General features: G+C 41.5%; 1 protein-coding gene across 2 annotated transcripts in view; it reads left to right on the forward strand.

Moving 5' to 3' along the window:
- Positions 1–719: 719 nt before the first annotated feature.
- Positions 720–27,869, forward strand: part of LOC117755447 (plakophilin-3-like) — a 32,620-nt gene continuing 5,470 nt past the window's right edge. The window contains exons 1-12 of one of the 2 annotated variants that reach the window (XM_034575290.1): positions 720–1,111; positions 12,529–12,617; positions 14,875–15,482; positions 15,688–15,811; positions 19,670–19,874; positions 20,028–20,187; positions 20,915–21,023; positions 23,706–23,870; positions 26,373–26,552; positions 26,718–26,871; positions 27,150–27,345; positions 27,757–27,844. In XM_034575290.1, coding sequence (XP_034431181.1) covers positions 907–1,111; positions 12,529–12,617; positions 14,875–15,482; positions 15,688–15,811; positions 19,670–19,874; positions 20,028–20,187; positions 20,915–21,023; positions 23,706–23,870; positions 26,373–26,552; positions 26,718–26,871; positions 27,150–27,345; positions 27,757–27,844 — 2,283 coding nt within the window. In that variant the 5' untranslated portion in view covers positions 720–906. Of the gene's footprint in view, positions 1,112–6,070; positions 6,309–12,528; positions 12,618–14,874; positions 15,483–15,687; positions 15,812–19,669; positions 19,875–20,027; positions 20,188–20,914; positions 21,024–23,705; positions 23,871–26,372; positions 26,553–26,717; positions 26,872–27,149; positions 27,346–27,756; positions 27,845–27,869 lie in introns of those variants that run through there. The other variant, XM_034575281.1, reaches the window with a different exon arrangement.

The following is a 27,869-nucleotide window of genomic DNA, read 5'->3' on the forward strand; positions in this document are numbered from 1 at the left end:
AATTTGTCTTCACAGGAAAAGTATGACATTCACTTAATGTTGCTCTATAACAGATTTACAGTGTTGTACATTCTAGTGTTATCATACGTTATAGTTTATATCATAACATTCTTTTCTTGTTTACATTCTTACTGGACCTATGTTGTAATGACTATTTGTTTTCATAAATCAATCATTCACACAAATTATATTTGTATAGATCATGTGACGAAATCACAATTTGTGTAATAGGGCTTAACAAGTTACGACATCCTCTGTCCTTGATCCTCAGCAGAATATATCGAGCTGAATTACAGACCTTTATTTTGAAAAGTTGTGAACTTGTGTCGATTGTTTAACAGACCTCTGACTAGCCAAAATGTAATGCATATAAAAATAACAGCAGTTAAGTAAATTATTCATACGTATATATATATATTTAATTTGACTAAAAACATTGTCTTTCTTTATTGCAGATAAACCAGGCAGATAAACACCAAGTTTTCTAACTTCCCTCGTCACAAGCTCTGCACACAAACAGTATATTGACCTGTGTCACTGGTGGTTCCAGCCTCAGAGTGTCTCCAGACAGCCTGTAGAAGTCAGTGCTGTTAAATGAGCAGTAACATGAAGTGATCAGACTGACAGACAGCTGCTGGCCTCTGGCTGCTCCTCAGTCCTGCAGGTCCCGCCCCCTGCCTCCTGCCTCCTGCCTCCTGCCTCCTGCCTCCTGCCCCCTGCCTCCTGCCTCCTGCCCCCTGCCTCCTGCCTCCTGCCCCCTGCCTCCAGACTGCGGGTCTGCTGCCATTTCACAGCGGACACACACGAACACACACACACACACCAGAGCCTGTTGCTGGACGAACGTCTCCCGCTGCAGGACCTTCTTTTCCCCTCTCTCCTGGTTGCAGAAGTTTACTTGTGAGGATGAGTGTCGCGGTGGCGGAGCGCTGCTTTCTGTCCGCCCTGCAGCCCAAATCCTCCTGCACCGCTTACATGGTTCCCTCGGACGGTCCGTGCCCGGACCCGGTGGCTAAAGCGCGGAGGGTCCAGGAGCAGGTCCGGATGAGACTGGCCGAGAAGAGGTCCTCCTCCCTGACCAGACTGGACGACTCTCTGGCCGGATCAACAGGTGAGAGTCACAGCACGGTTCATATCTGACCCAGGAGCATTTGCATGGTTCAGTCCAAACTACAGACAGGTGACTGACCTGTTGCTGTGTCACTGTTTATCTGTAAAACATTTAAAACCTCTCTGCTCACATCTGTGTTTATCTGTGGTTATATATGTTTCTGAACATCACAGTTACAAGAAAGCAGATAAGATAATAAGAAAACGAGAGAAGAAAATGCAAATGTGGCAGTCTATTGTCTAATCATACAAAATAATAATAAATATATCTATATGAGTTATTGAGTTTAGATTGATGAGCAAAAACCTAAAACATAAGAATAAAAAGCTGTGTGAAACTACTGTATATACAGTATGCACTCAGTTACTTCATTAGATACATTGGTCTGAAACTAACCACTCTCATACAATAAATCCCATAATAAGGTTTTAACGAGATTGTAATGTGGAGGTTTTATTGAGGTGCTGATGTTTAGAGGATGTAGGTTGTGGTTGTGTTTTCCAGTCTACACACACTGATTTGAATGGGGTGGGTGTTTGGGATGGGCCATGTGATGAATGTCTAAAGTTATAAATTCAGTCTGCTCTAGCTCGTACCAACTGCTGAGGAGAGTCTCTTACCGCTCAGCTGGTGACGCTCCGCTCTGTTCACCAGCTTCTTGTAAACTTGGCTGTTTTGTGCTGAAGGGGCAGTTGTGGTGAAAACGTTGAAATGTTGAATAGTTTTGTTGAAGTTTGGTGAGAATTCTTGGTGGGTTCATCACTATGGAGATATTTTTGGACATTTCACACAGTCACTTGACTTGTTAAAAAATGGATTACTGCAGCTTTAAAGGGACATTATCTTTTTTAAAGAGAAACAAAACTTACCCAAAGACAAAGGCACGAAAGGACTCCTCATTAAATCTATGAAATATCTTACAACTGCACAGAACGCCCATCAGATCTGTACATTCAAACACACAATATGTCACTTTCAGCCAGCAGAGCTCAGTCAAAACAACCAGGGACAGTTTAGTGACATGGTGAAGGAGTGTAACCCTGAAAAATGCAGTTTCCTGTTAAAAATCTGTGTTTCTCTGACGCTGTGCAGATCTAATATGGCGTCTCTGAGGAGCTGTGATCCGAGCTGCCAACCTTTGCTCAGTTTCTCTGATAACTCAAGACCCAGACATCAGACAACTGAAATCGTTCATCTGGTTAATATATATTGTTAAAAACCACAAAGATCTTACGAGTGTATTGAAAATTTAAAAGCTGGATTCAGGTAGTTGACCACAACAGGATATGAAATTGACTGGCCAACAAATGAAACAGCTTGAATAATATTACAGATTTCTGTTGGTTTGTTTTTAACATTTTACTGCAGAAAGGTTACATATTGTGGTGAGACTGAAACTATCATCAGACTTTATCAATTTTCTGTCAATCAAATAATAATTCACTGCCCATGGTCCGTCTCTTTGGCCTGTGTTAATGCTGGTGGCAGCTTTCTTTCTGCAACTGTAGAAGTGAACTGCAGAAATATAATAATTGAATTATGTTTCTTTCCACAGATTTTATAGTAAATAAAATAAAACTTTATTTGCTTTATTATTGTTCATGTGTGTGGTTTATATATAAGTTTGAATGATTTATTGAGCTGGTGTAATGTTTTCATACATTGTACGTTGGCTATTTCTGAGGTTTAATAAGCAAGAGACACATTTCAGAAAGACGTTTGTATAATTAGTGATAGATGTAGTTCTGGTTCTTCAGTGACTTTGTGCTCAATAATGGATTTACAGTGTTGTACATTCTAGTGTTATCATATGTTATAGTTTATATAATTACATTCTTTTCTTGTTTACATTCTTACTGGACCTATGTTGTACCGTCGATTTGTTTTGATCAAACATCAATCAAATCTTATTTGTATAGCCCATATTCACAAATCCCAATTTGTCTCATAGGGCTTAACAAGGTACGACATCCTTTGTCCTTAACCCTTAACAAGAGTAAGGAAAAACTACAAAAAAAAAACTATTAAGAGGGGAAAAAATGTAGAAACCTCAGAGAGAGTTTTATAAAGCTGATGAAACATCTTTTTTAGGGGTCCCCTTGTAACCTCATTCACCAAACACCTGATTAAACATTAAACTCAGATTAAGTCGTCCTGTTAATGCGACTTTAGTCCAAATATAAGATGCAACAGGCAGATATCCTGTTCAGCTGTGTAGGCGTTTTTCTTAATCTGAAAACAATTATCTGACAAGCAGATTCCTGTTTGTTGCAGTCTTACTCCACTTTCCTCATGTGACTGAACGGCAGTTTGAACACAGGGAGGCAGAGGCAGAGCGATACCCCTCAAGTTATTCCTGTCAACAAAATGTTGAGAAACTCCTAATGGTGTTTATTGAGTTTGTCATGGGAAACAAAGTCTCTTTTACTTATTTACTTTGGAAAATTATGCTATCAAACGATTTTCTTCAGTAAAAGCTTCAGTGAAATGTTGGTGTGTGGTCATTAAACAAACACTAACGAGGAGTTCACCAGGGGTTATCTCAGTCCAGCCTGGACAATTTTTAACAGACATCCTGTGTCCCAGACCAAAACAAGTAAAAAAAAACAAGCACACAAACGTTCATGGCTATTTACGCTCCAATGCCTGCAAGTTCAATCCACATCATATTGTGCGAAGAGAAGGTGCAGTGTCAGCGCCTAGACTGCCAAAATACGGAGGAGAAGAGAAGAAAAAATGAACACGTTCACTCAGAAGTCATGTTTTCATCACTGCTGAAAGGAGCATGAGCCGATGAAAACCTGTGTCTACTGCCGTCGTTTGACCTAGGAGTGAAGGCTGATTGTATCCATTGAAATTGCAGATGTCTGTTACAGATGTTAGTGGGTGTTAGTGGGTTTTAATACCAGTGGAAAAGGTACTAAAGATGCCATCCACTCTAGTTATTGGAAATGCTTTCTGCTGCATTGATTTCTGCTCCTGATTGCTCATATGACCTAAGCATAAATAATTAAGCAAATTCAACCAAAATTATATTCGGGTGTACCAAATGAAAGTTGCACACCAAATCAATTTTCAAGCTGATACGAAAGCACATTCCACTACAACCTTTTTTCAAAAGAGTAGCTCTCTCAACACAAAACAACAGCAGATGGGACAGCTTTGGGAAATCTGCTCCACAGACAGCGTGCAGGAAACCGATGTGGAATATGTGGAATTCCAGCTCATTGCTACTTTCTTAAGCAAATCATGCTCAGTCATCAACCAACTTTATGGCTCTGATAACAGCTGAAACACATTATTGTAGGAACACTATAAAAGAGCTGTAGCATCACTGTATTAACATCATGCTCATGGGCGGCTGCTTGTTATTGTGGTCCGTGATCAGAGGTCTGATATAACAGGACTCTAGTGGCCAGACCATGAAGTAATTTCTCATGAATGTTTGAAAGTCACTTTATTCCTTCTTACATCAGCTGTCTTAGTAAAACCATTTATTATAACCATTTTACAGTTTTTGATATCGGAGATGCCAAATTTAGACATGTCCATTACAACAAAGTGCAAAAATGTGTGTGCTATGGGAACCTGCAAGTGTGGTATTTCCTGGTCACTTCCTGGGTTTTTCCCTCACTATGGAAAGTGTAATCCATGACATCACAGGTTCCAGTCAGGATGGTTTTGGGGAAGAAATGTTCACATCTTGAACACAAACAGTTTTTCGATTCATTCAGTAAAAAGTGACAATCAAGGACACATGGAAAGCCTCATGGTCCATGTGTTGACACGTGCAGGCTTATGATTGTAGCTGGTCAAGTTCAGATCATACACATCTGTCTTTTTAAATGGATGGTTCACCTGAAAATTTGAATTCCCTCATTGTCTACTCAGCACTATGCCGATGGAGAGGTGGGTGAAGTTTTTGAGTCCATAAAACACTTCTGGAGTCTCAGGGGTAAAAAACATAGTAACCGAATCCAATACAAAGCCTCCAGACTGCTCCTGTGGTGTCAAGTGTTTGTAAGCCCCGCTGTGATCCACGCCTGTACGTGGCTCCGGAGGAGGATAACAGTGGACATTTAGTCGAATTTGAATGTCGGGCTTATGGACACTAGAATGACACCACAGGAGCAGTGGCGGTGAGTAGATAATGAGTGGATTTTCATTTTTGGGTGAACTATCCCTTTAAGAGGAAAGTATGGGAGAGGAAGGATCAGTCCCTCCCCCTTACCACCGCTGCCTCTGCCTGATAAGACAATAGGAGATGAGTGTGACCCATAGAAGGTCGTCAGGATATTGAATAAACTCTGCACGTAGGCTTGTGGGAAATCCTCTTTCATTAGTTTGATCATTAACTGCATATATCCAAGTCGAAACAAATCACTTTTCATTTGACTTAATCTCCTATTTTTGTTCACTGATCATACAATTTCCATTACACCAGGGGAGGGAAGTCTTTTTCCAGTCATTGTCTGTTTCATCCTGTAACTGCCATTCACATATCACCCTTTCTAATGCGATGAGTGGAACTGCTTCACTTTGGTGTGAGGCATCTGCTGTCAGATGATAGTGATGATGATGATGACGATGATGATGACAACACTACTGACAGCTGGTTTTAGCCAAAACAACTTGCTCAAATAAATCCCCATCTTTAGTGGAGCCATACATGGCTTGCAAAAACAGTAATTACTCCCTCATATCAAACTCTGCACCGATACCACAAATAAACAAAGTGCTTTTGTGTTTGTTACGTCTGAAACTCTGTGACGATTCAGCGACTCCATAGCAGGGTAGGCAAAGCAGGCGATTAAATGAGGCCCCTAGTTGAGAGGGGACCCCTCAGAATGGCTGATTACATTAGCCCACAGCATTGACAATTTTCTGAGAACCCACTTAAATTCTGTGATCGGTTTTGAAGACTGCAACAAGACCATGGTCAGAAGCCCTCTACTATTGCCAAAAGCTTTGTCTAAATGTGTGTGTATGATATACCTGTAGCAACCTGCCCAAACACCATGAAGAGTATTAACTTTATTGAAGCGCACAAACTCTGCACAGTGATTTGTCTTTCACTTCTCTCTCGAGGTGCCAGATTCTGCATATACCTTTCTTTTCTTGACAGTCAGCATGATGCTTCTCAACATTGACACATAACACTATGTGCCTTCACCCTGGAGCAGCTGTGGCTCAGGAGGTAGAGTGGTCCAGATCACCTAGGCAATACATTTTTTTATTAATGTTATGGGGCGAAGATGGCCTTTATTAATATTTAAATGCTAGATAGTGTGTGTTCTCCGGTTAGTACCCCTCATGGAAGTTACACGCACATCTTACAGTGAAGCCAGCCCTCAGTCTTTAGTCAACAGCTACCAGTGGAAATCTGCAGACTGAGGTTCAAGGTTGAGATACTGTTTCCTCAAATGTGTCTAAAAACTGCTGAAAAATATGCTACATAACCTTTTCCTTATACTTCAATGTGATTTCAAATGCTACATTAACAGACATTTCCTGTAAATTAGCTAATACATGAAAACTATTGATATGACAAAGTTAGTTTAGGATTTCAGTTAAGCTTATGGTGGCATGGCTTTTATCTCTTTTTAGCCTAAGTAAGTCAAATTTCGATCCTGACATCAAAGTCAGCTCATATTTATTTTGATGAATCACAGTACTGGTCTAAATAATTAAATGATTGACGGCTGAATTCCATTTAGCAGCTTCAGTTCCAGGGTGTCTGTATTGTTGGCTCACTGTCACATGCTTATGTGTTACTGGAACACTTGAACTGAACAGAGCCATCACTAATGTTGTCAGTAACACCTAGTATGAGATGTCAAAGTGTCTGCTGTGAAAAGGGCGTATAACATTTAGTGAAATAAGTGCAGAATTAATTTTGTGTGACATTTGACGTTGGGTGGAAAGGAATGATTGAATGAAGTTCACACATTGTCGTCTGAATCCAAACTAATCATGGTGCAGTGCAGCCACAACTATAATGAAAGCAAAGGAAACAGATGGAGAGGGTGAGTAAAGCGTAACAGTGCAAACTTTGACGGAAATGAGAACAGTCACAGGAGATGCGTGCATGGACCGGCGTGAATGAACAGGGGGTGCCCGCTGCAGTCTTTGAATGGTAATGTAAAAAACATGTGGGAAGAGAAAAGAGAGTTAGCTGACGTGTGCTTCAACACCCCTCCCCTGGGTGCAGTGAGCACCTTGTGTGTAGAACATTCCTTTCCAATCTCCTCTTCACAACATGCTGTCAGAGACTATTTTAGACTGCTCTGCTCTTCAGACAGTAGGGTAAGGCCGGCTCGGTCTGATGGTTTTCAATTGGTTAATTGCGATAATTTGATCTGAATACATTACACAAACAATACAAGCTTTCCCATCAGCTACAGAATGTCTGACCCTCCACATTTGTACATGTTATTGTCCCAAGACGTGTATATATATAATATAGCTCAAAAGTCCAAACCCTTGATTTTTTTTCTTGTAACCAAGGGACTATGGAAAAACATCAAAAACAAGTTTTTCCACCAGCTGAGGCAATACATTTGAAATGTTCAGATCCATTTGATCCACAACTGTTGTGGAAAAAAACAATGTTCAGTTCTCAGTTAAGAGAGACAAGAAGCAAAGGGCATAAGGACACAAGCAAGGAATGCAACCATCCCTACCAGGAATAACAAACTTTCAATTCTACATAAAGGCAAGATTCAGTGCTTTGTTTCATGATCTCCACCAGGAAGATTATATATTCACCCCTGTCTGTTTGTTTGTTGGCTGGTTTGTTTGTGAGCAAGTTTATGCAAAAACCACTGAACAGATTACCACAAATTTATGTGGTTATTGGAAAATACCGTATAAATCAGGGAAGGACCCCATAAACTTTGGTGCAGACCCAGATCACGAGTTTGGTTGATTGTCATGAGAGGTACTGCACATTCATACTTCCCAGAGGATGGACCCTTTCAGTTCTGGACACTACATAATCTTTCTTCAACAACGCAGGTCAGAAGACTAAAAAGCAACAGTTTGACACAAGTGCGTATTCACTTTGTAACCCACAGTTAGATGAGTAGGATTATAACATACTCTTGTCTTACACTAATTATAACGCACCAGCAGCTAATTAACTGAGATTAACATGAAGAATGGATACAGAGGTGAATGACAAGCCTGGCTCCACTTAAAAGTAAAATAATTGGCCGACTGTCTGTCTACTGGAGTCTCCACTGATTTCATGGTATTGTCCCAGTAACGTAACAAGACACCAGGAGAAAGAAAAATGAGTCAGGTACATAGCACCACGTCTTCTTCTGTCTGGATTTAACAAACATGAGATTTAGAGGAGCTGGTTTGTGGCTTTTGTTGTTTTAAATTGTCATGTGACCTTTTTATGGAAATATTTAGACATTTTAACCTCAAGTGTTGAGATTATATTGTTTTTTCTATCCAACATGTTTGTATTGTGTGGTGTAATTAACATGCAGAGTGTCTTTAGACTTCTGGATATTGGGTATGAAATGATAGTGTTGGAGCAGAGGTTGCTTTGTTGGACATAATGTGAGAAGGACTGCAGCTTCAGGAGAAGATGGGTTTATGACAACAATGCAAAGTCTTGAGAAAACATAGTGTTGAGAAAAGCTTGGCTGGATACCACAACCCAATAATGGAGCATGGTGAAAGAGAGGAGCTGCACGTAAATCATGGTGAGGCTTCTTGTTTTGCCGAAGCCAAAGAGAAAACAGCATCATGTTGGAAGATGGGCCTAATGACAGTCATAAAACTGTGACAGAGCGGTAACATACTTATTCTTCGCATAGCAACACTCCCATATTTTGAAATTCTGTGGTTTTTGTTGTGTAAGTCTACAACTTGGGTCCAAATGTCTCTTCAAGGTCAAACTGTGTTGGATAAGATTTAAATATTCTATCGGTGATCAGATCAGCTGTATTTCTTAAATCCTTATTGAACCAGGATAAAGATGATTCTGTTTCTCAGTTGTGTTTCTGTCATACAGTGGATATGTGAGTCACAGACCCTCAGACAGCGAGGAGACATACACATATTGTAAGGAGGGTACAATTGAGACTACACCCTGAGGGAGAGGTCTGGATATTTGCAAACACATAAGGAAATACTAACAGATCCACCGGCAACCAGTTCAGAAACATATACAGTAAAGACAGGTGATGCTTGATCCGACAGTTTCTGTGAAATGCTGTTCCTCTGATATCCTGTCAGAAATCAGAAGTCTTTATTATTTTTCCAAATGGCCACATTTGAAAGCAGGACTGAAAAACACTGACGATCATAGATAATGACAAATTCAATATGTAAATGCTGAATGGTGCACAGTCTCTAATTACAGGCATATATTTGGTTGCCCTGGGTTATCACAAAGTCACAATTAGTTGTGGGGAAAAAAGAACTAGAGAGAGAAGTTCAAACACTAGCTCTTCACTCAGCTCCATACAAAAATGATAGAATGTCAAACACCTGACCCAGAATCAGGGATCTCTACAAATTATAATCTCAAAATTTAGCTTTCTATTGCACAGTCATCAAAATGTTAAACTCCCTGATGGATGATTATTATCCCTGTGTTTCTTGGGAGATGTAGTTGTCTTCCACAGCTGATACCAGTGAACTCTTTTCATCAACTGATTACTCAGCAATGTTTCATGCACATCCAGACTTCAGGTGCTCTAACAGAAAATCCTGTAACATTACAAACCTGCAGAATTTAGCATGATGGTAGCAGGCTAAATGGTTGTTGAATTCTAACAGAATAGAAGATGTCTAGTATAGAAGTAGATGTACACATTTATATAAATAGATGAACATGGACAGTAAATCCTAGTTTCTACCCCAAATGTCTGCACACATGACCTAATTGTTTCATTTGTGTTCATAGTGATGTGTGATGGTTTCAGTCTGTCCCCACACGGCCCGTAGCTGAGCCTGTTCCTGCTCTGACTTGATTGGGGTGTTAGATAAGAAGTGCTGCATCCTCATGTTCTGGGTTTGACCCCCAGCTCAGGTGGCAGTGGAAAGAGCTGTTGTAGTTTTCGATGCTGACAACATTGTCACAATGCGGATGCGCATATTCATTTCTTCTTCCAACAGCTGAATTAGAAGAGGTGGGGTTTAAAATCAGTGGAGGCTTTCTTTAAAGACTAAAACTTTACATGTGATTAAATAGAAACCTCTCATGTAATGATCTCTTCGGTTCTGTTGTTGTGTGGTAAGAGACAGCAGTTACCTTTAATATATTGTTGCAAATATACAGTTATGTACCATGTGTTTTCCTTTTTGTGGTGGTGGTGTGTGAGCATACCTTCCCTGACCTCTGCTCTGACCTGGTGATTGTTCTGTTGAGGTATGCAGCGCAGCACAGCTCCCCTCCCTGCAGCATCTCCTCCCTCCTTCCTTCCGTGCGGCTGGACTGAGTGGGCTCCCCCTCACCCCCACTCCCACCCCATTCCTCTCTCTGTTCAACGGATAGCAGCTCACTTCCATTCATCATGTCTGTCTGCAGGGTGAAGTGAATATGCACAATAGTTCTACCTGATGACTGTTTACACGTCCTCTTTCACATATATCACTCTAACATCACTCTTGCTGTTGTACAGTCACTCAGGGCTGTGGCCCCCGCCTGTTGCAGTTCCACAGTAAACACACCCATTCTAGAGCCCTTCTTTCACTTGGGTGTCACCATTTGGCCTCGGTTACACACCACTGCTGATTCGAATGCTTACAGCTGTGGACACTACAGGCTTATATTGTTGGTATCATACTCTGCAGTCCGTGTTGAGGATGCCTTCCATACATGTGCCGTAGATTCCCAGATAGCATATGGATGTGGGCCACTTCACACAATGATGCAGCACCTCTGGCCTTCTTGTGGCCCGGACAAAATGGCCCACTTGTAAAATAGACAGACAAAGCAAAAACTCAACTTTGGAGGAGGTTAATAAGAAATTAAGAATGAACCATCACTTGGTTTCACACAAAGGAGAAACTGACAAGGAGTGACAAGATAAAGCAAACATCAAAGGAAGTAAAGTAAGTTCCAATAGGTCAGATTGTATTCCTAAAACATGAAGTTCTGACATGACAACTGATATTGTTTCTAGAAGAGAGACATCAATTTTCACAGCAGGGAGATCTCTATTAAGTCCTAATGTTTCACTATAAAAAAATGACATGCTGTCAATAAAATAGTTAATTTTCCTGTGAAGTCAAGGGAGAACAGGGGCATGAGTCAGTTACTGTCCTCCTCCCTCTGCTGCTGCTGTGATTCACTGTCTGCAGGTACCACTGATAAAGAGGTTTGTTGAAAAGGTGCTTTGATAAACTACTTTATTGGCCTCTTACACATCATTCCACCTAAAGTAATGCTCACTCACTCCGTTTGTATCAAACATTACTATCACAAGATGCATTTTTGACATCTGTGTAGAGCTATATACAGCTTGATGATAAGATAAGATCACATCATGGATCATGATGAGGGTGGCTGCTAATCATGGATTACAGTTAGATGGCTCTCTGAGGTTTCTACGTTATTTTCTCCTCTGTTTTTTGTAGTTTTTCCTTAATTGATTGATTGATTGATTGGTTGGTTGACTATTTTATTGATTGATTGATTGGTTGGTTGACTAGTTGACTAGTTGACTAGTTGATTGAATGATTGATTTTGCTGAATTGAAAGAGGCTGATTTGTAAAGGATGGACTGTGTGGGGATATGTTCAGATGGGGCTCAGACAATGGCTGAGAAATGACGAGGGCTGCCAGTGTGTTTCCTCCAAGCTGCAGTGGTCACACTGTATATGACACAGCATGATGTCGTGAGGCCTTGTATCCGTTTTTTTCCACTGTGTGAAGAAATGGGATGCGATCACAGAGCTGTTTGTTCCACAGTGAGTCCTGATGGCTGCCACGTGTGAAGGTTAGATCCAGGGTGTTTGATGGGTGAGGGTGAGATCAGAGTCCTATTGAGGGAAGAGGGTAATGAACATGCCCAAAGTAATACCTTCCTCATGAAACTTACACACCATGTTTCAGAAACTCAATGACCTAAAACTGTAGATACAAGGCACCAGTACACAAACCGCCCACAGCTGGCTAATAAATCACATCATTCATAAGAAAAGTGTGAGAAAGCGAGTGATAGAGAATAAAGACTCATTGGAGAGACTCATTTATCAAGGTCAACAAGCTGATCTACCAGAACAGTTCCCAGTGCAGGACTCTGATATATGAATCTATCTTAGACTGTGTCAGCTTAACACCAGCTGCTGACAGTTTGTTCCTGTCGAAGTCAATGAGGCTGCCACTGTCTTCTTTAAACCCTGTAATGATCAAAACACTAATATTTAACCTTTCTTCTCTTTTTGTCTAGATTACAACTTTCCTGAGACAAAGAGCTTAGCACATACCCTTGGTTTCAGCTCCAGATCCATGATACACACACCCAGCCGCATCATGGCCGTGAGTACCACCGCCAGGAGCCGTACAGGACACATGCTGTATATTGTCACTCTCACATGTGCATATACTTTACACCTTTAAGGTAAAAACATATGCGAGTGACAATATATGTATGTGAAAGGAGATGTATGTTTGTGAGAAGCCCAAAACATAATATGTCCAATATGGACCCTTATTTTCAGACATGACCTACAGAGGAACTTCTGAGAATTTCTGTGGAGGTCGCCTGTCACATTAACAACACAACGGGAAATCCTCGCTCAGCCGCGTTCACAACAAAACAGAAGTTCCTAGATTGTGATGTAAGGGGTGGCGCAGCATCTGAGACAGTTAACGTATGAATTCTGCTTAGAGGTCACATGTTCTTTATTGCAGCACATCAACACGGGCGATGGTCCTAATCGCCATTTTGAAATCTTTGCGGGTGTCCTCTTTGTTTATGGCACAGCTTTTTCATTTTTATTTACTTTGCTTTTGTTTTTTGCTTTTTTTCCGTCTGTCACGTGTTACAAACGCCATCAACATCCCATCACTCGCGGTGAATCCTGTGGAGGATCTCCTGCTATTTTCTCACATCGACTCCTCCGGGCCTTCTGCTGACTTTATACTAGCACACTGGCCGGAGAAAGTCTGCAGTATGTCCGGAGGCTCTCAGTCGGACATTTAAGTTCACACATACAGCCCCTCCAGAGAAAGTCTGGAGGATCTCCAGAGTTCAGTGCATGTCTGAAAGCAGCTTATGTTACAGCATAATACAGACTGGAAAACATTTTAAAGAACAGTGTGGTTCAGATCAGTGCAAATATTTTGTAGGTTTCGGACAAGTTTATTGAAGCTTAAGTCAAAGACATGGAGGAGGGGGAGCAACTTAAACATTATCCAATGCAAAAGTTGTTGGTTTGTTTTTATGTTTTATACTGAGTGTATGTAGCAGGGCTCTGTGCGGAGGAAAAGTACAAGTTTAATGTAATTATTTGAAGTTGAGTTTAATCTTGCAGTCCAAAGATACAGTACCATAGATTATATAGAAACATGGACGACGTGACAGCTCGCAAAAGTGAAGCCAAAATATTCTGATCATCCCCTGGTGGCTGGCTATCTAAGTTCAAAAGCCCTGCTTCCTCCATGTTAGTGGGTTGGACCAAATTAAGAAAGTTTTTTGTCATTTAAGGTAATTCTTATAACACTGATGTGCGTCCAAGTGTTCGTATTTCTGAACAGTTTGGTTTTTAATAGTCATTTCATGCAATGAATACAAGGTGAATACTGACTAGCGATTGGTCAAGCATGTGTTTTGGTTCTGACCTCAATACCATGGCTCCACCCCACAATCAGTGCTGCTCAGACTCTTGCTCCAAATGATGTCATCGATACAAGATGACAATGCCCATATCCAGGATATTTTGGCTTCATTTTTGTTCAGTGGGAGGACATGAAAATGTTTCGTCCATCTTGATATACAGTCTATAGTACACCAGCAATCTGGTTTGGAGATGGTAGCTATCCAAACAGTCGATGTTTGGCTGTGATGGACTGTAGCAGGGATTTGCATTATAAGTAATCAATTTCACCATTGATTGTAAAAAATGATTATTCTGGTTTACTACATTTCTGTCTTACCATTATAGTTTGGGCCAGTATTTCTAAGAGGAATATTAACATTGTACAATACTGAGATTAGGTTCCTCACCAGGATCTTGAGTTTGAGCTTAATTAATTATTTAATAAACAACATTTCTTTTTTTAATTTAGTTTAACTGTTAAATTATAGTTTGTGTAAATTTATTGCAAAATTACACACACACACAAAGGAAGGAAAACAGAAGCTGACCAAATTCAGAACAATGTAGAGACAGAAGAAAAATGTAAACAGGACATTTCCCTGCTCCTGCTGCGTTTAACTCTCCAGTCTAATAATACAAAGGCATCAGTGAGCTTCCTGCAGTTTACAGTAAAGAGGCTTGAATTAAGGAGAGCAGGAAGAGCTGCTGATTACGGAAAGTCTTACACCAACATATGCTGCCCTGAACCGTTTTACTCACCTCAAGCACTGTATCTTACAAACTGTTAAAAAAACAAGACACTAGTGATTTTTTGGCTCCTTGTCCGTACTGTTAGAGCTTCTGTATAACTATACAACTTTTACTAAACTGAGAAATTTGAAAATGATCTTTTTAATATCAGAAATTCAGACAAAATAATCTGCTGCAGTGTGTCTGCTAACCTTTTATACATCCCCACACCCCCCACCCTGCAGGTTCCCACAGGTCCCCTTCACTCTGGTTTCTCTTCTCGCTCTGCTATGGAGACGAGTTCCAGGTTGAGCCACAAAGGAAGCAACATGGTACAGAGCAGCTTCCAGACTGTGCAGGCACACAACAGAAGCAGGCGGTCCAAGTCAATGTGTCAGGCTGACCAGGAGAGGTTACCTCTCACTGTGGTGGTTCCTCCAGTGACTGCCTCTTTCCCAGTCTCTGTGGATCCCCCACACAGCAGAAGCCTCAGTGGGATATTAGCCCAAGAAAGAGGCCACTGGTCGGAGGAGCCGCCGCATCAGTCCTCCTACAAAGGCCCCTCCCACCGCACCATCAGCCGCATCACTAACCGGCAGCAGCACAACCAGCAGCAGGGCTATGCCTTTGAGAGGGAGGGCTGGTTTGGGACTGGCAGGGGGGTCCCCATGGCAGGGGATGGCTGGGGAACACAGTGGCAGCAGCATGTGTCCCGGACCAACCATGTGACGGGTGCAGGGCAGTACCAAGCCCCGCTGAAACGGACTGCCTCGGTCCGCAGTGTGAGGAGCGTTGGGAAAGGAGTGGATGTCTTGGATGGAGCATCAATACACAGCAATGACCCCCTGGCAGAGTGAGACATGTTATCCATTCATTAACACAGCTTAGACAACTGGCCTGGTTTAATTTGTAGCTCAGTCAGATGATTTGTAAATTAATTAATGTGTGTCATTGTGTTGATGGAGTGTGACGCCATTATTGTGTGTGTGTGTGTGTGTGTGTGTGTGTGTGTGTGTGTGTGTGTGTGTGTGTGTGTGTGTGTGTGTGAGTGTGTGTAGGATACAGGGTCTCGACATGGCAACAGCTGTCAGATATCTGTCTGAATCAGACACGGCCCTGCAAGTTCTGGGAGCTGCATACATACAACACCAGTGCTACCATAGCAACGATGCAAAAAAACAGGTAACATGCTTGTACATGGTTGTATGTCATTTTTTTTGTGAAATATTTTGACAAAGCAAACTGACACAGACGGTAACTGAAACAGACAATCAGACACCGTTTATTATAAAAATGTCACAGGCTGTTACCTTGTCCTCAGTCATGTCCTCTTGTGTGATGTAGGACACCAGAGAGTCCACCAGACCTCGCATGCCTCTTATCTTCTGTCTCGTCCTCTCATTCACTGAGCTCAAGTTCCTACACACAAATACACACACACACACACACACACACACACACACACACACACACACACACACACACACACACACACACACACACACACACACACACACACACACACACACACATAACCTAACCACTTGCCAAACAGTGTTGCTGTCTACATCACACTGCAGTATGTATAGCACATTCCCCAGAGGAACATCAAGAATGGTTTGCTTTATAAAGAAGATTGAGAATCTCGCAATAAGAAATATACAAGATAATAGCAGCTGTGTTTTGTACCTTTAGTGTGAGTATAACTGACAAATAGCAGGTTTTTTACAGTTGTGCTGGAGACCCCACCTTATCAGACAACACTTCCCCCACCTGGGCCTCCAGCAACACAGGAAACTCAGAGGGAAACAGGCAGGGTGGGTCAGCAACGTCCACCTCCCTCTTTTTTTACTTGTTCTCAGTCCAAGTTTGTTTGGTCAGCATTGCTTTTAGATGCACAAAATCCAAGAGGAGAGCAGGTATTGTGCTTTTTCCCAGACAGTGAGGAAGTGAGGTGTGTATGTACAGATTGCATGTAGAGGAAAAATGACATTGAAATTATCAAAACTTATATGATTGGAAGAGGAAGAAGTAACGGGAGAGAGGTTGTAATTTTCCCTCTTTAATTCTACCTCTCTCTGTACTGCTGCGGGTGCATTGTAACCAAGAGTCAGTGTTAAATAGTCCCATTCTATACATTTAATGGGTTATATGTGTTTTGAATATAGTTTTATATTTAATGGGTCATTACAAATGTGTTTTTTAGCCACTTAGTGAGATTATTACCTGGGAGGGTGTATCCAGACGATTACTGTAAGCATTGGAGCTAATTGATCAAGTGGGAGGTCATTATATTGATCAGAAAATCATATGATGTTTTATAATAAGTGACGTGACACTGAAGTCAGAGAATTGCCTTTTTCTGATGTCATGCACAGATCAATAACACATCTATCTTTGCATCCTATGACCTAAACCTTATATAGATTGAAAAATAATTCAGGATCATACAGGATATAATCTTTAATACTGTCTCTTTGGTCTGCAAGATTAAACTCAATAAAGAAAATAATTACATCAATTACATCAAACTTGTACTTTTCCTCCACACAGAGCCCTGTTGAAAAGCTCTGTACACTCAGTATAAAACATCAAAACAAACCCACAACTTCTGCATTGGGCAATGTTTAAGTTGTTGTTCTCTCCCTGTTTTTGACTAATGAACTTACAAAACCAAACCTACAAAATATTTGCACTGATCTGAACCACACTGTTCTTTAAAATGTCTTCCAGTCTGTATTATGGTGTAACATAAGCTGCTTAAGACATGCACTGAACTCTGGAGATCCTCCAGAAATGACATCATCATGACATCAGAAAATGACATCATATAGTGTTGTAATGCATTGACTTTTGCAACCAATAATATTAAAGACACAATCTACCGATTATTTATGTTAACCAATCACACGGTGTAAATAACAGCATGATGGCGTTATTATGAAATAGAATTATAACAATATTAAATAGTTTACTGATCGTGCTGTATACAGTGTATGTGCAGGGCAATTGTCACCCCACCACTGTTCCATGTATTATTAAAGAGGGTTTGCTGATTCTAATCTGCTTTGATTTTTGTTTTTCTATATAGGCAGAGTTTTCATATGATGATTTGTTCCATTAGTGAGAGAGGGGGATTCAATGAGGGTGTAACTGAGGTGAAGTGAGTCTGACTGCTCGGGGGAAATGTCCGTTTTTCATTTCCTGATGTTGCCAGTGCAGAGTGGGAGGTAGGAGTTCATCATGTGTAGGAGTTCCACACATGATCAGAGAGAAGAGGGAAAGTAGATATATTCCAGTTTATTATGTCATGTGTATTTGTTAGTAAAAGTTTATTTTGTGAGTTGATGGTCTGAATTCCTATAATACTGTTGTCTTGCTGTAGTGATCGGCTGAGCAGAGAGTTGGTATCCCTGTGTGTTTTCTCAGTGAAGTGTAAAACTCTGCTGTGATGCCAGCTCTGCTGCTTCATTTCTTCTTTTATCCAGAGGATGAATGACTTTCCCAGAAGCACGTTTGTGTTTTGTGTTAAGTGTGTGGAACGTGTCTAGTGATGTAGTTGTTCTAGTTCAAGGTGAATTTGCTTCTTATATCTCCAGAGAAAGGATAATACAGTTAGGATGATAATACATGTACCAGAAGTAACCTCTTTTTTAGACGGTTTGAGTAAATCCAGGCTGTAGAGAAATTCCTCTGTGTCAGCTCCATGTTCAGAGGGGAATACGTACATGAGAAAAATGATCCAAAGGCGTGATTTATTTCATGTTGGATGGTTTCTTCTCTGTGGCTCGAATTGTTATTTATTTTTTACCTCTGAATTTAAATATGTTTCATAAGGGGACTGCTTGGTGGAGGTATGTACTTTACTTAGTGACACTAATTGATTGAATTGCTAAGAACATTCTGTTGTTGAAAAGAATTGTGTTTTTTTGTATATGTTTTTGTCTTGTTTTTGTCTTGTTTTGGTTTAGATGGATTGCTTTTGTAAAGTTCCTCTTTTCTGCTATTGATTTTTTACTATTTGAGAAGTATATTATTTTCCCCCGCGATTATGCTTTGACTGTCTACCATTTACTAATTTTCTGTAGGGCAATGTTCATTTCAATGAAGTATGCTGTCTGTGTAAAAAGGTTGTTCTGATGTGTTGAAACAAAGAGGGGCTGTGAAGGGGCTCAGTATTTACAGTCAGTGATACATGTGCATGGTCACAGATTATGATTGGGTGTGTTGTGGTTTCCAATGTATCTGTTAAAGTGTTACTAGTTCAGAAGAAATTTATCTGAGACGAGGTTTGGTGAAGGGGAGGAAAATATGGCAACAGGTTTCGCCAAATACAACGCAATACAATATTTCTATATACTTGATTTATGTGCCAGTTAAATTCTTCTTCTATCACCTGATATACGACTGCAGACAAGTGTTCGTGTAATTGAATGTTAGGTGAAGATGCTTTTAAAAATAATTCCACTTTTTACAAAGTATAGTAAAAAAACTGGTGTGACGAGCTATTGCCATTACAACAGCACCAATTCTCCTATGTATACATTGCACACAGTTTTGTACACTATACACAGTTTTTCAAGCTAGGTTGATCCCAGCATCTTAGAGATGTTGAGCTTTGATCTTAGGTCAGTCAGAGGCAGATGAGGTGCAGTCATTCTGCTGCAGGACTCCTCGTTCCTCTCATCACTGTCGACAGCTCTTTATGGCTCGTCGTGCTGCAGAATGAATATGGGATCACTCAGCTCCATGATGGTGTTACGTGATGGAATCGAAACATCTAAAGTACGTTTGCACAGTACTGCACTGAGTTTCACCCACTAAGAAAGACTTGCACTAATTTAAATAGACAGAGTACATCCTGCTCTGGACGCAATCCTTCATGTGTTGGTGTAAAAGAAGACAAAGATGGATGTGTGTTTGTGTGTTGGATCGTTTCAAGTAGCACAACCACTTCATCACACATTCATTCAAAGTATTCAACGTACTCTTTGTTTATTTACAGTATGTGGTGTGTGTTCCTGATCTGCTCTCTTAAAGGTGCGTGCGCTGTACGGCATTCCAGCTCTGGTTCAGCTTTTCACCAGTGACAACCAGGAAGTGCAGCGTTACTCCACGGGCGCCACGCGGAACCTCATCTACGAGAACTCTGACAACAAGGTGGCACTGATAGATGCCGGTGGTTTGACCCATCTCGTCAGCATCCTTCGCGAACCTGACGAGGAGCTTCAAAAGATCATCACAGGTAATAATGGTCTCCTGGTTTCAAACTGGTTTGAATGATATGATATGTATTAATCAGTAATCCATCATATAATACAGGTATTGTAGGTGATTTACCTTTATTTAAAGTTTACTGTATATTTGAGTTTGTGTATAAAATGTGTCGTTGCTGCAGGCGTCCTGTGGAATCTGTCCTCCAGAGACAACCTGAAGCAGAAGCTGTCTAAAGAAGCTTTATCAGAGCTGACAGATGCAGTGCTGATTCCTCTGTGCAGCAGTCTTCCACTGAGTCCATCTGAGAGAGACATCTTCTACAACACCAGCGGCTGCCTCAGGTGACTCCATACGAGCTCAAACTTGGACGTGACAATGGCACGAGAGGAATAGTCAGAGAAATACGTTGTTTTGAATCTCTCTGCAGTCTGCAGCTGTAGATGCAGGGAACTGTTTTTCTCTGGATTTGTTGGTTGGTTTGATGGTCATTTTCACTATATACTGTACACTACGAAACAGGACAGAGGTGCAGGCTTTTTCTCTCCATAGATTTGCATTTGAAGATACTTATACACACTGATGTGTTCTGGATCATTTGAGGAGACTCAGACATTTCGATAGATACAGTAAAGTAGCCATGAATCTTTTCTGCTATTGCTGTGGAGCCAAACTATTGAACCAGAGTCAATATTAGGGACAGGACCTGGTTGTTGCTTTTGGAAACCATCACCTGCCGGTTTCATTGAACCAAGTAACCATTATAAGTTGAAACACTTGACTCAGCAAACTTTAAATCTTGCATGTCAATGTAAAATTTGGTCATGACCATATCAGAAACCTAATTCTTTGTTTCTTATGGAACTGAATTGACCTTGTAAGGTAGGTTTGAGTCCTGACTTCCTGGTTTCTTACCACAGATAGAATTACATCAAAGTGCAGAAATCTCATAAAGGTCCAACTTAAGAGATTCAAGAGAGATCAGAGATGCATTTTTGTCTGACAGCTTTACTGCATTCTGATTCTAGTCTGGATTTAAATTGCTCCGTGTGTGTGTGTGTGTCTGTGTAGGAACTTGAGCTCAGTGAATGAGAGGACGAGACAGAAGATGAGAGACATGCGAGGTCTGGTGGACTCTCTAGTGTCCTACATCACACAAGAGGACATGCCTGAGGACAAGGTAACAGCCTGGGACATTTTTATAATCTCTAATTAACGGTGTCTGATTTAAATATGATTAAGTTTGACTACTACAATATATGTGATATTTCTTGTAAATTACAAACATTTGGAATATCAACAGCCCTTCTCTTTAACACATTGCAGTTACAACAAATTGAGTTTTTAAAAATCTGTGGGACGGCTTCAGAATGGGTCGAGCCTCATTCAGGAAAACGCAAGCGTGCATTTAGCAGCTCAGAGGTTGTCTGTCGGTGGGTGAGACTAAGGGCTCTTAAGTTAATGATCTAAACTCATTAAGCAAGTGCATTTATCACTGCACCAGAAAGCTGAAATAGTTTTTTTATTTTTATTATTAAATAGTCATAGGTGTGTTTTAGTTGTATAGTATATAGTACTGTAGTATTCAAGATTCAAGATTCAAGATTCAAGATTCAAGATTCAAGAGTTTATTGTCAAATGCACAACAATTACACTAAGCAGTTGCTGGCAATGAAATACTTAGGTCACAGGCTCTCTTATAGCAATGCTCCGAATATTACAAGCAGAAAAATATTGAATAAAATAATATAAAATAGAATATCAAAAGTTTAAAATAGAAAATAAAATATATATATATATAAATATATATATACACCTAAAGAAAAAAAACAATAGTGCAATTATGTGCAATAGTGCAAATATGCTAAGGTGCTGGTTTAGTGGAGTTATTGCAGATTGGAGGAGTTTAAAAGTCTTATGGCCTGGGGGATGAAACTGTCTCTGAGCCTGGTCGTGCGGGCCCGGATGCTGCGGTACCGTCGGCCAGACGGCAGCAGGCAAAACAGTTTATGGCTGGGGTGATAGGGGTCTTTGATGATCCGGTTGGCCTTCTTCCTACACCGCTGGGTGTAGAGGTCCTCCATGGATGGTAGCTCCGTCCTGGTGATGTGCTGGGCAGACTTCACCACCCTCTGCAAAGCCTTCTGGTTCAGGGCGGTGCAGCTGCCGTACCAGGCGGTATGCAGCCAGTCAGGATACTCTCTATGGTGCACCTGTAGAAATTGCACAGAATCCTGGCATCCATGTTGAGCCTCCGCAGCCTGCGGAGGAAGAAGAGCCGCTGTCTTGCCGTCTTCCTGATGGAGTCTGTGTGGTGGGTCCAGGTCAGGTCATCACTGATGTGGACCCCAAGGAACCTGAAGCTGCTGACTCGTACCACCGTAGTCCCGTTGATGGAGAGGGGGGCGTGTTCTACTCCTTGTCTCTTCCTGTAGTCCACGATCAGCTCCTTCGTTTTGCCGACGTTGAGATGGAGGTTGTTGTCCTGGCACCAAGATGTCAGGGCTCTGACCTCCTCTCTGTAGGCCTTCTTATCGTCGCCGGTGATCAGGCCTATGACAGTCGTGTCATCAGCAAACTTAATGATGGTGTTGGAGCTGTGGGTGGCCACGCAGTCATGCGTGAACAGGGAGTACAGGAGAGGACTGAGCACGCAGCCCGGGGGGCACCGGTGTTTAGAGTCAGGGTGGAGGATGTGGTGCTGCCTATCCGCACCGCCTGTGGTCTGCCCGTCAGGAAGTTCAGAATCCAGTCACGGAGGGCGATGTTGAGCCCAAGGTCTCTGAGCTTGGTGACGAGCTTCAGGGGCACGATGGTGTTGAATGCTGAACTGTATCATCTGCAGTCGACCTATTTGGCCTGTAGGCAAACTGAAGAGGGTCCAGAGAGTCAGGGAGGGAGGAGGTGATGAAGGGTTTGACTAGCCGCTCAAAACACTTCATGATGGTGGAGGTGAGTGCTACTGGGCGGTAGTCGTTCAGGCAGAGGGTTTTAGTTTTTTGGGGAATAGGGACAATGATGGTCTCCTTGAAACATGTGGGGACTACAGACTGGAGCAGTGACAGGTTGAAAATGTCTGTGAACACCTGCTACACTGGAATTTCATCGGATGATTAACTTGGATAAGCCTTTAACCAACTGGCAGATGACTGATTAACAGGCAGCTTCTGTTAAACATCAACATGAACACCTCCTGCACCGGATTGAGCAAACATGTTGGAGGAGGATCTCAGTGCTAAGACTGAAAGTTAATGGTGGCTGTTCTCATATTGTATCTAAACTCAAAAATGTGATTTTGAATAAATTTGAGTGAAGCAAATAGATCATACTGAGTGATGCTGTTGTCAGCATTTAGACCTTCCCCTCCATGATTTGCTGACAGGACCACTTTCAAATCCTTGTCCTTCAATTCCTATCAATTCTCAGTTTACGTGAGCAAATTCTGTGTGAACCGTTAACTAGCTGAGGGATCGCTCTCATTTGCTTTAATTTTGTCCCAAATCTTGGTGATTACTCACTCAAAATATTGAGATGGTTAAGTTTTCAATATATAAATACAAACCAACTTTGGCAATTTAGGGTTATTCAGACAAACCAAGGACGACAGCTGTGCAACATGACCAACATCTTGTATCCTGATGGAGGTCATTTCATATCAACATAGTGTTACTCAGTACTCACACCTGTTCTCCACTGTGTGAATCAGGGTCGTTTCTTCTTTGAGGTCAGACGCAGTTGTACAGTTTCTGATCATAAGAGTACAAGCTTCTACCCAGATTTGGAGTTAACATGTTTCATTATTAACTCGATATAGTTAGTTAGTAACGTAAACGTACATTTGCCTCCACTCTTTTCTGTCCAGGGTTTGGAGAATTCAGTGTGTGTGATGAGGAATCTGTCCTACCAGCTGTACACGGAGCTTCCTTCATCAGTGCGACTCCGCCTGGAGGGCCCATCGAGAGCTTCTGCCTCCAGGGACATTGACACCCTGGGTTGCTTTACTATGTACAACAAAAAAAACTCACAGGTAAAATTCATCACACTAATAAAATCACACTCTTGTCCACTTATCAAAACATCTACCCCTTTACTGCAAAATAATAAATCAGTTTAGTTCTTCTTGGCTTAGGCCAGAGGATAAGCAATAGTATCGAGCGAGCTTGTCCAGGTCGTCTGCCATGGCTCCACCCGTCACATCCCTCTAGCTGATGCTGCAGTGCTCTTATTCCCTGTGCAGTGACATGTTCTTGATTATCTTGATTTTGATCTTTGCTGTGTGTCATTATAGTTTTCTTTGTGCTCACGTCAGTTTTTAGCCAGATAACCACTCTTGAATAGGCCAAATGTTGTACATCCACTTATACATCTCAATGGAGGCCCTAGAACATCAGGCTCCATGTTACACGTATGTTCTCATTATCACCCTTAGAGTGAAGAAAAGTACACATGTGTTTTTTATATGTGATAGGCCATTGCTGAGAGGAGATTATTAGCCAGGTTACATGAAGGAGGGACAGGGAGGACAATTCTGCTTCAGTGAGGCCTGAGGATAGTGGTGCTCTGTTCCTTTGTTTGTGCATCTGTTTAACACTAAAGTCCAGAGGAAAATGTATGTGTCTTGACGAGTCCTGGCTGGACTACATTAGAAACTCGCATGGAAAAGTCTCCAAAGGATACCTAATGATTCTGGTTGGAATTTGGTCCTTAACAAAATGTCTTGAAAACAAATAGCCGAATTGGCTGTGCATTTAAACCCCTCCCCCTGAACAGTGATTGTCCTAACAGGGATTTACGAGGGTAACTAGGGACCACAGGCCCCATACTTGCAGCAATGTGCATGGAGCTACACAAACAATGATACTGTGCACTGTGTGAGTTTGGAGGGTTATGTGATTTTTGTCCTTTCCATAACTAGAAACATAAGAGCAAAATTTAATAATAAACCGTGTGTTAATATGTTTATCTGCTAAAAAACTGGCAACACACAAATAAAAAAAAAAAAGTATTTTAGCTGGCAATTATTTCAATGTAATTTGTGAAATTAAAGTTTAACAAACAAAAATTGTTTATGTGTTATGAAATGAAGTATTTTTTTAAGTTGGCCAAACAATAATCTTTTGTATGTAAGCTTACGAGCAAAACGGGGTAGAATCAAATAGTCTCAACAGATTTATATTAATAGGACACAGTGATATAATAATTATTCCCATGCCTTCCATGGGATGCTGCCTTTTTGCCTGGGATGTGTAGCTTTAGATATTAGAACAATCTGTATTGTAGCCATAAAGAGCATATTTAAGATCACTAACCCTAACCCCATTTTTTAAATGAATTTGCTAGAAACATTTCAAAAGTCAGGCAAAGTCATCTAAAGTAGTTAACTTTAGCTTAATTAGCAAGGGTACAAGATGGCCGACATTAGGACTCGATTGACCCCTTGATGCTGGCTGACATATATCCTTCCTCCTCCATGTTAGCAGATGGCCCAACAGCTGAGACTGACTGAAGATTGGTGTAGTTTGTGTACCGGTGGGACTTTAATAACATGCTCCATCCCCCAATTGTTCTGACATCATCAGCGCAAGATGCGAGGGTCATTTCTGGCTAGTGGGAAGTTAATACCTGGGGGGGCTTCGATTTAACGGTTGAACAAGCATTTATTGCCATGCAGAAGAGAAGGTGATGGTGAATATTTTAAGTCCTTTGGTGTTTTAGACCCCTCTGTGATGTCATCAGGACTAGAAAGGGGTAAAGCACAATGTAGAATAGGAATCCCCCCAGGTTCTAGACCTATGTTCTAGACACTGGTGGTGTTTGAGGATCCTGATATGGTGATGATGACTCTGCTGAAGACTGGAGGAGATTGGGGTGGAGGCATGTTACAGCGGATCACTGAAATGACGGCTGACTGCCGAAGAGAGGAGAAGGGATTTAAAGTTTGACAGCAACCGTATGATGGGCTGGAAGAGAGTGGGGCAGAATGTGGGAAAGTTACGCTGAGCTTCATATAGAGTCTATGGGAGTTTTGGTGGCTGTGGCTGGCTGATACTGAAACTCGAATTGCCCCTCATAGAAAAAAGCGCTGCCCATAGATGCACTGTATGTGTGTGTGAATGGGTGAATGGCAAAAAACTGTCGTAAAGAGCTTTGATTGGTCTTCAAGATTAGAAACACTCTATAAATACAGACCATTTACCTTTTACAACTGATAAGCTCTGCTAGTCAAAGTTGTCATTTTAGCTGACAGCCTCTATTCTCCCTGAGGCAGTAATGTCTGATAACTCCATGGTGTTGTTTGTTTCTTAGCTGCTGTGCTTGTCGACACCTCCAGGCTGTGTGTGTCCATTCTGATATGGGTGTCTTATAAAAATTCGACCCTTCCTTTGCCTTTTCTTAAAAGCAGAGGTTGCACACATGCACAAGGCCCATAACATTATGCACGAGAAAAACTTTCATCATGAAACCTGTTTGAGACTGTATTCTACTGTAAACTAACAATATTCTTTCCTTTTCCTTCTCTCCACTGCAGCGTAACCAGAACCTGACCATACTGTCGGAGGTGTCCCGACAACCTAAAGGGGCTGAGTGGCTGTGGCACCCCAAGGTGGTGGAGATGTACAAGGTTGTTCTACAAAACAGGGACATCAGCTCCACCAGCCGTGAGGCTGCCATAGGAGCCCTGCAAAATATCACCACAGGAGAGACCTGGGTAGGCCCTTAACTATCACAGAAACTATGCTCGTACTGTATATTCATGTAAACTGAAGTCATTTATTGTTGCTTCGAAATTGGATCCTTCAAGAGCAGATAGAGCACAAAATGATGAGAAGAGAATCTCACTCAGGCTGATGTGATGTGTGTCCCTCTCTGCCAGTGGTCATCAGTGCTGAGTGGTGTGGTGATGGAGCAGGAGAAGATGCTGCCCATCCTGCTGGATCTGTTAGACACCAACAGTGAGATGGAGCTGAGACCTTTGACTGGCCTGCTGAGAAATCTGGCCAGACACTCTGCCAATAAAGACAACATGGGTAAGACACCATCAAAATCATTCAAGGTCTTCCTCTCTCCTTGAGGCAAAAAACTCTCTCGCTAACTGTCATCCATAAAATCAAAAACATTAATCTAACAACAACAAAATATTCAGATCCCTAACTCAGTACTTTTTAGAACCTCCTTTGGCAGCAGTTACAGCTTTGAATCTTTTTGAGTATTTTAGAGTAAAAGTTTTCAGGGTTTTCAATTGTGAACAAATTCTCGGAGCATTTTCTCCTGTCAGACAACCACCATTTCCTCTTTGTCCTTGCAGCTAAGAACATGGTGAATGCTCTTGTGTCCAAGCTGCCATGTGATGGTCTACAGAAAACCCCGTCCAGCGAGGTGGTGTCCAATATGTGTGGAGCACTCAATCACCTGGTCACCTGCAGTTCTATGGCAGCACGAGACGTCTCCCACTTCAACGGCCTTCCCAAACTGGTGGGCATTAAGACCTTCCATGATAACAGGTAGGACTGACTTCCACTACAATGTGAAAACTATCAGTGTCGTACAGTGAGAGAAAAGAGCTGGTGCTTCAGAAAGCAGGAAAAGTACAAAATATAAGCTCACCAATAATATTATAAAACTGTTTAATTGAGTAACCTTTTCCGGGCTCCTTATAATTGGTCAAGATTTTTAAGGTTTCACAATCAGATACACCAGAGCTTCGACCTCCCAGTTTCCTGTTTACTTTACATATTCTGGAGTTGTTATTTCCCAGTGGCCAGACAAACATATAACCTTCAGCCAATTATCTGCTCATTTTTAGTGTTTATCAGTGAGTTCCACCCCCACCCCCACCCCCCTGCTTATGCTCTGGAATTTCCTCCTTGTTAATCCTCCTTGTTTTCCCTGTTTCTCACTGTGTCTTGGTTTAGCTCTGGGAGTGTAAAAACTGCCAAAGCAGCCTCAACTGTGCTCTACAACATGTTCCAGTACAACAAGCTGCACAAAGACTACAAACAGGTGAGAACCACAGCTGCTGATAACA

Source organism: Hippoglossus hippoglossus, chromosome 3, assembly GCF_009819705.1.
Source record: "Hippoglossus hippoglossus isolate fHipHip1 chromosome 3, fHipHip1.pri, whole genome shotgun sequence".
Taxonomy (NCBI): domain Eukaryota; kingdom Metazoa; phylum Chordata; class Actinopteri; order Pleuronectiformes; family Pleuronectidae; genus Hippoglossus; species Hippoglossus hippoglossus.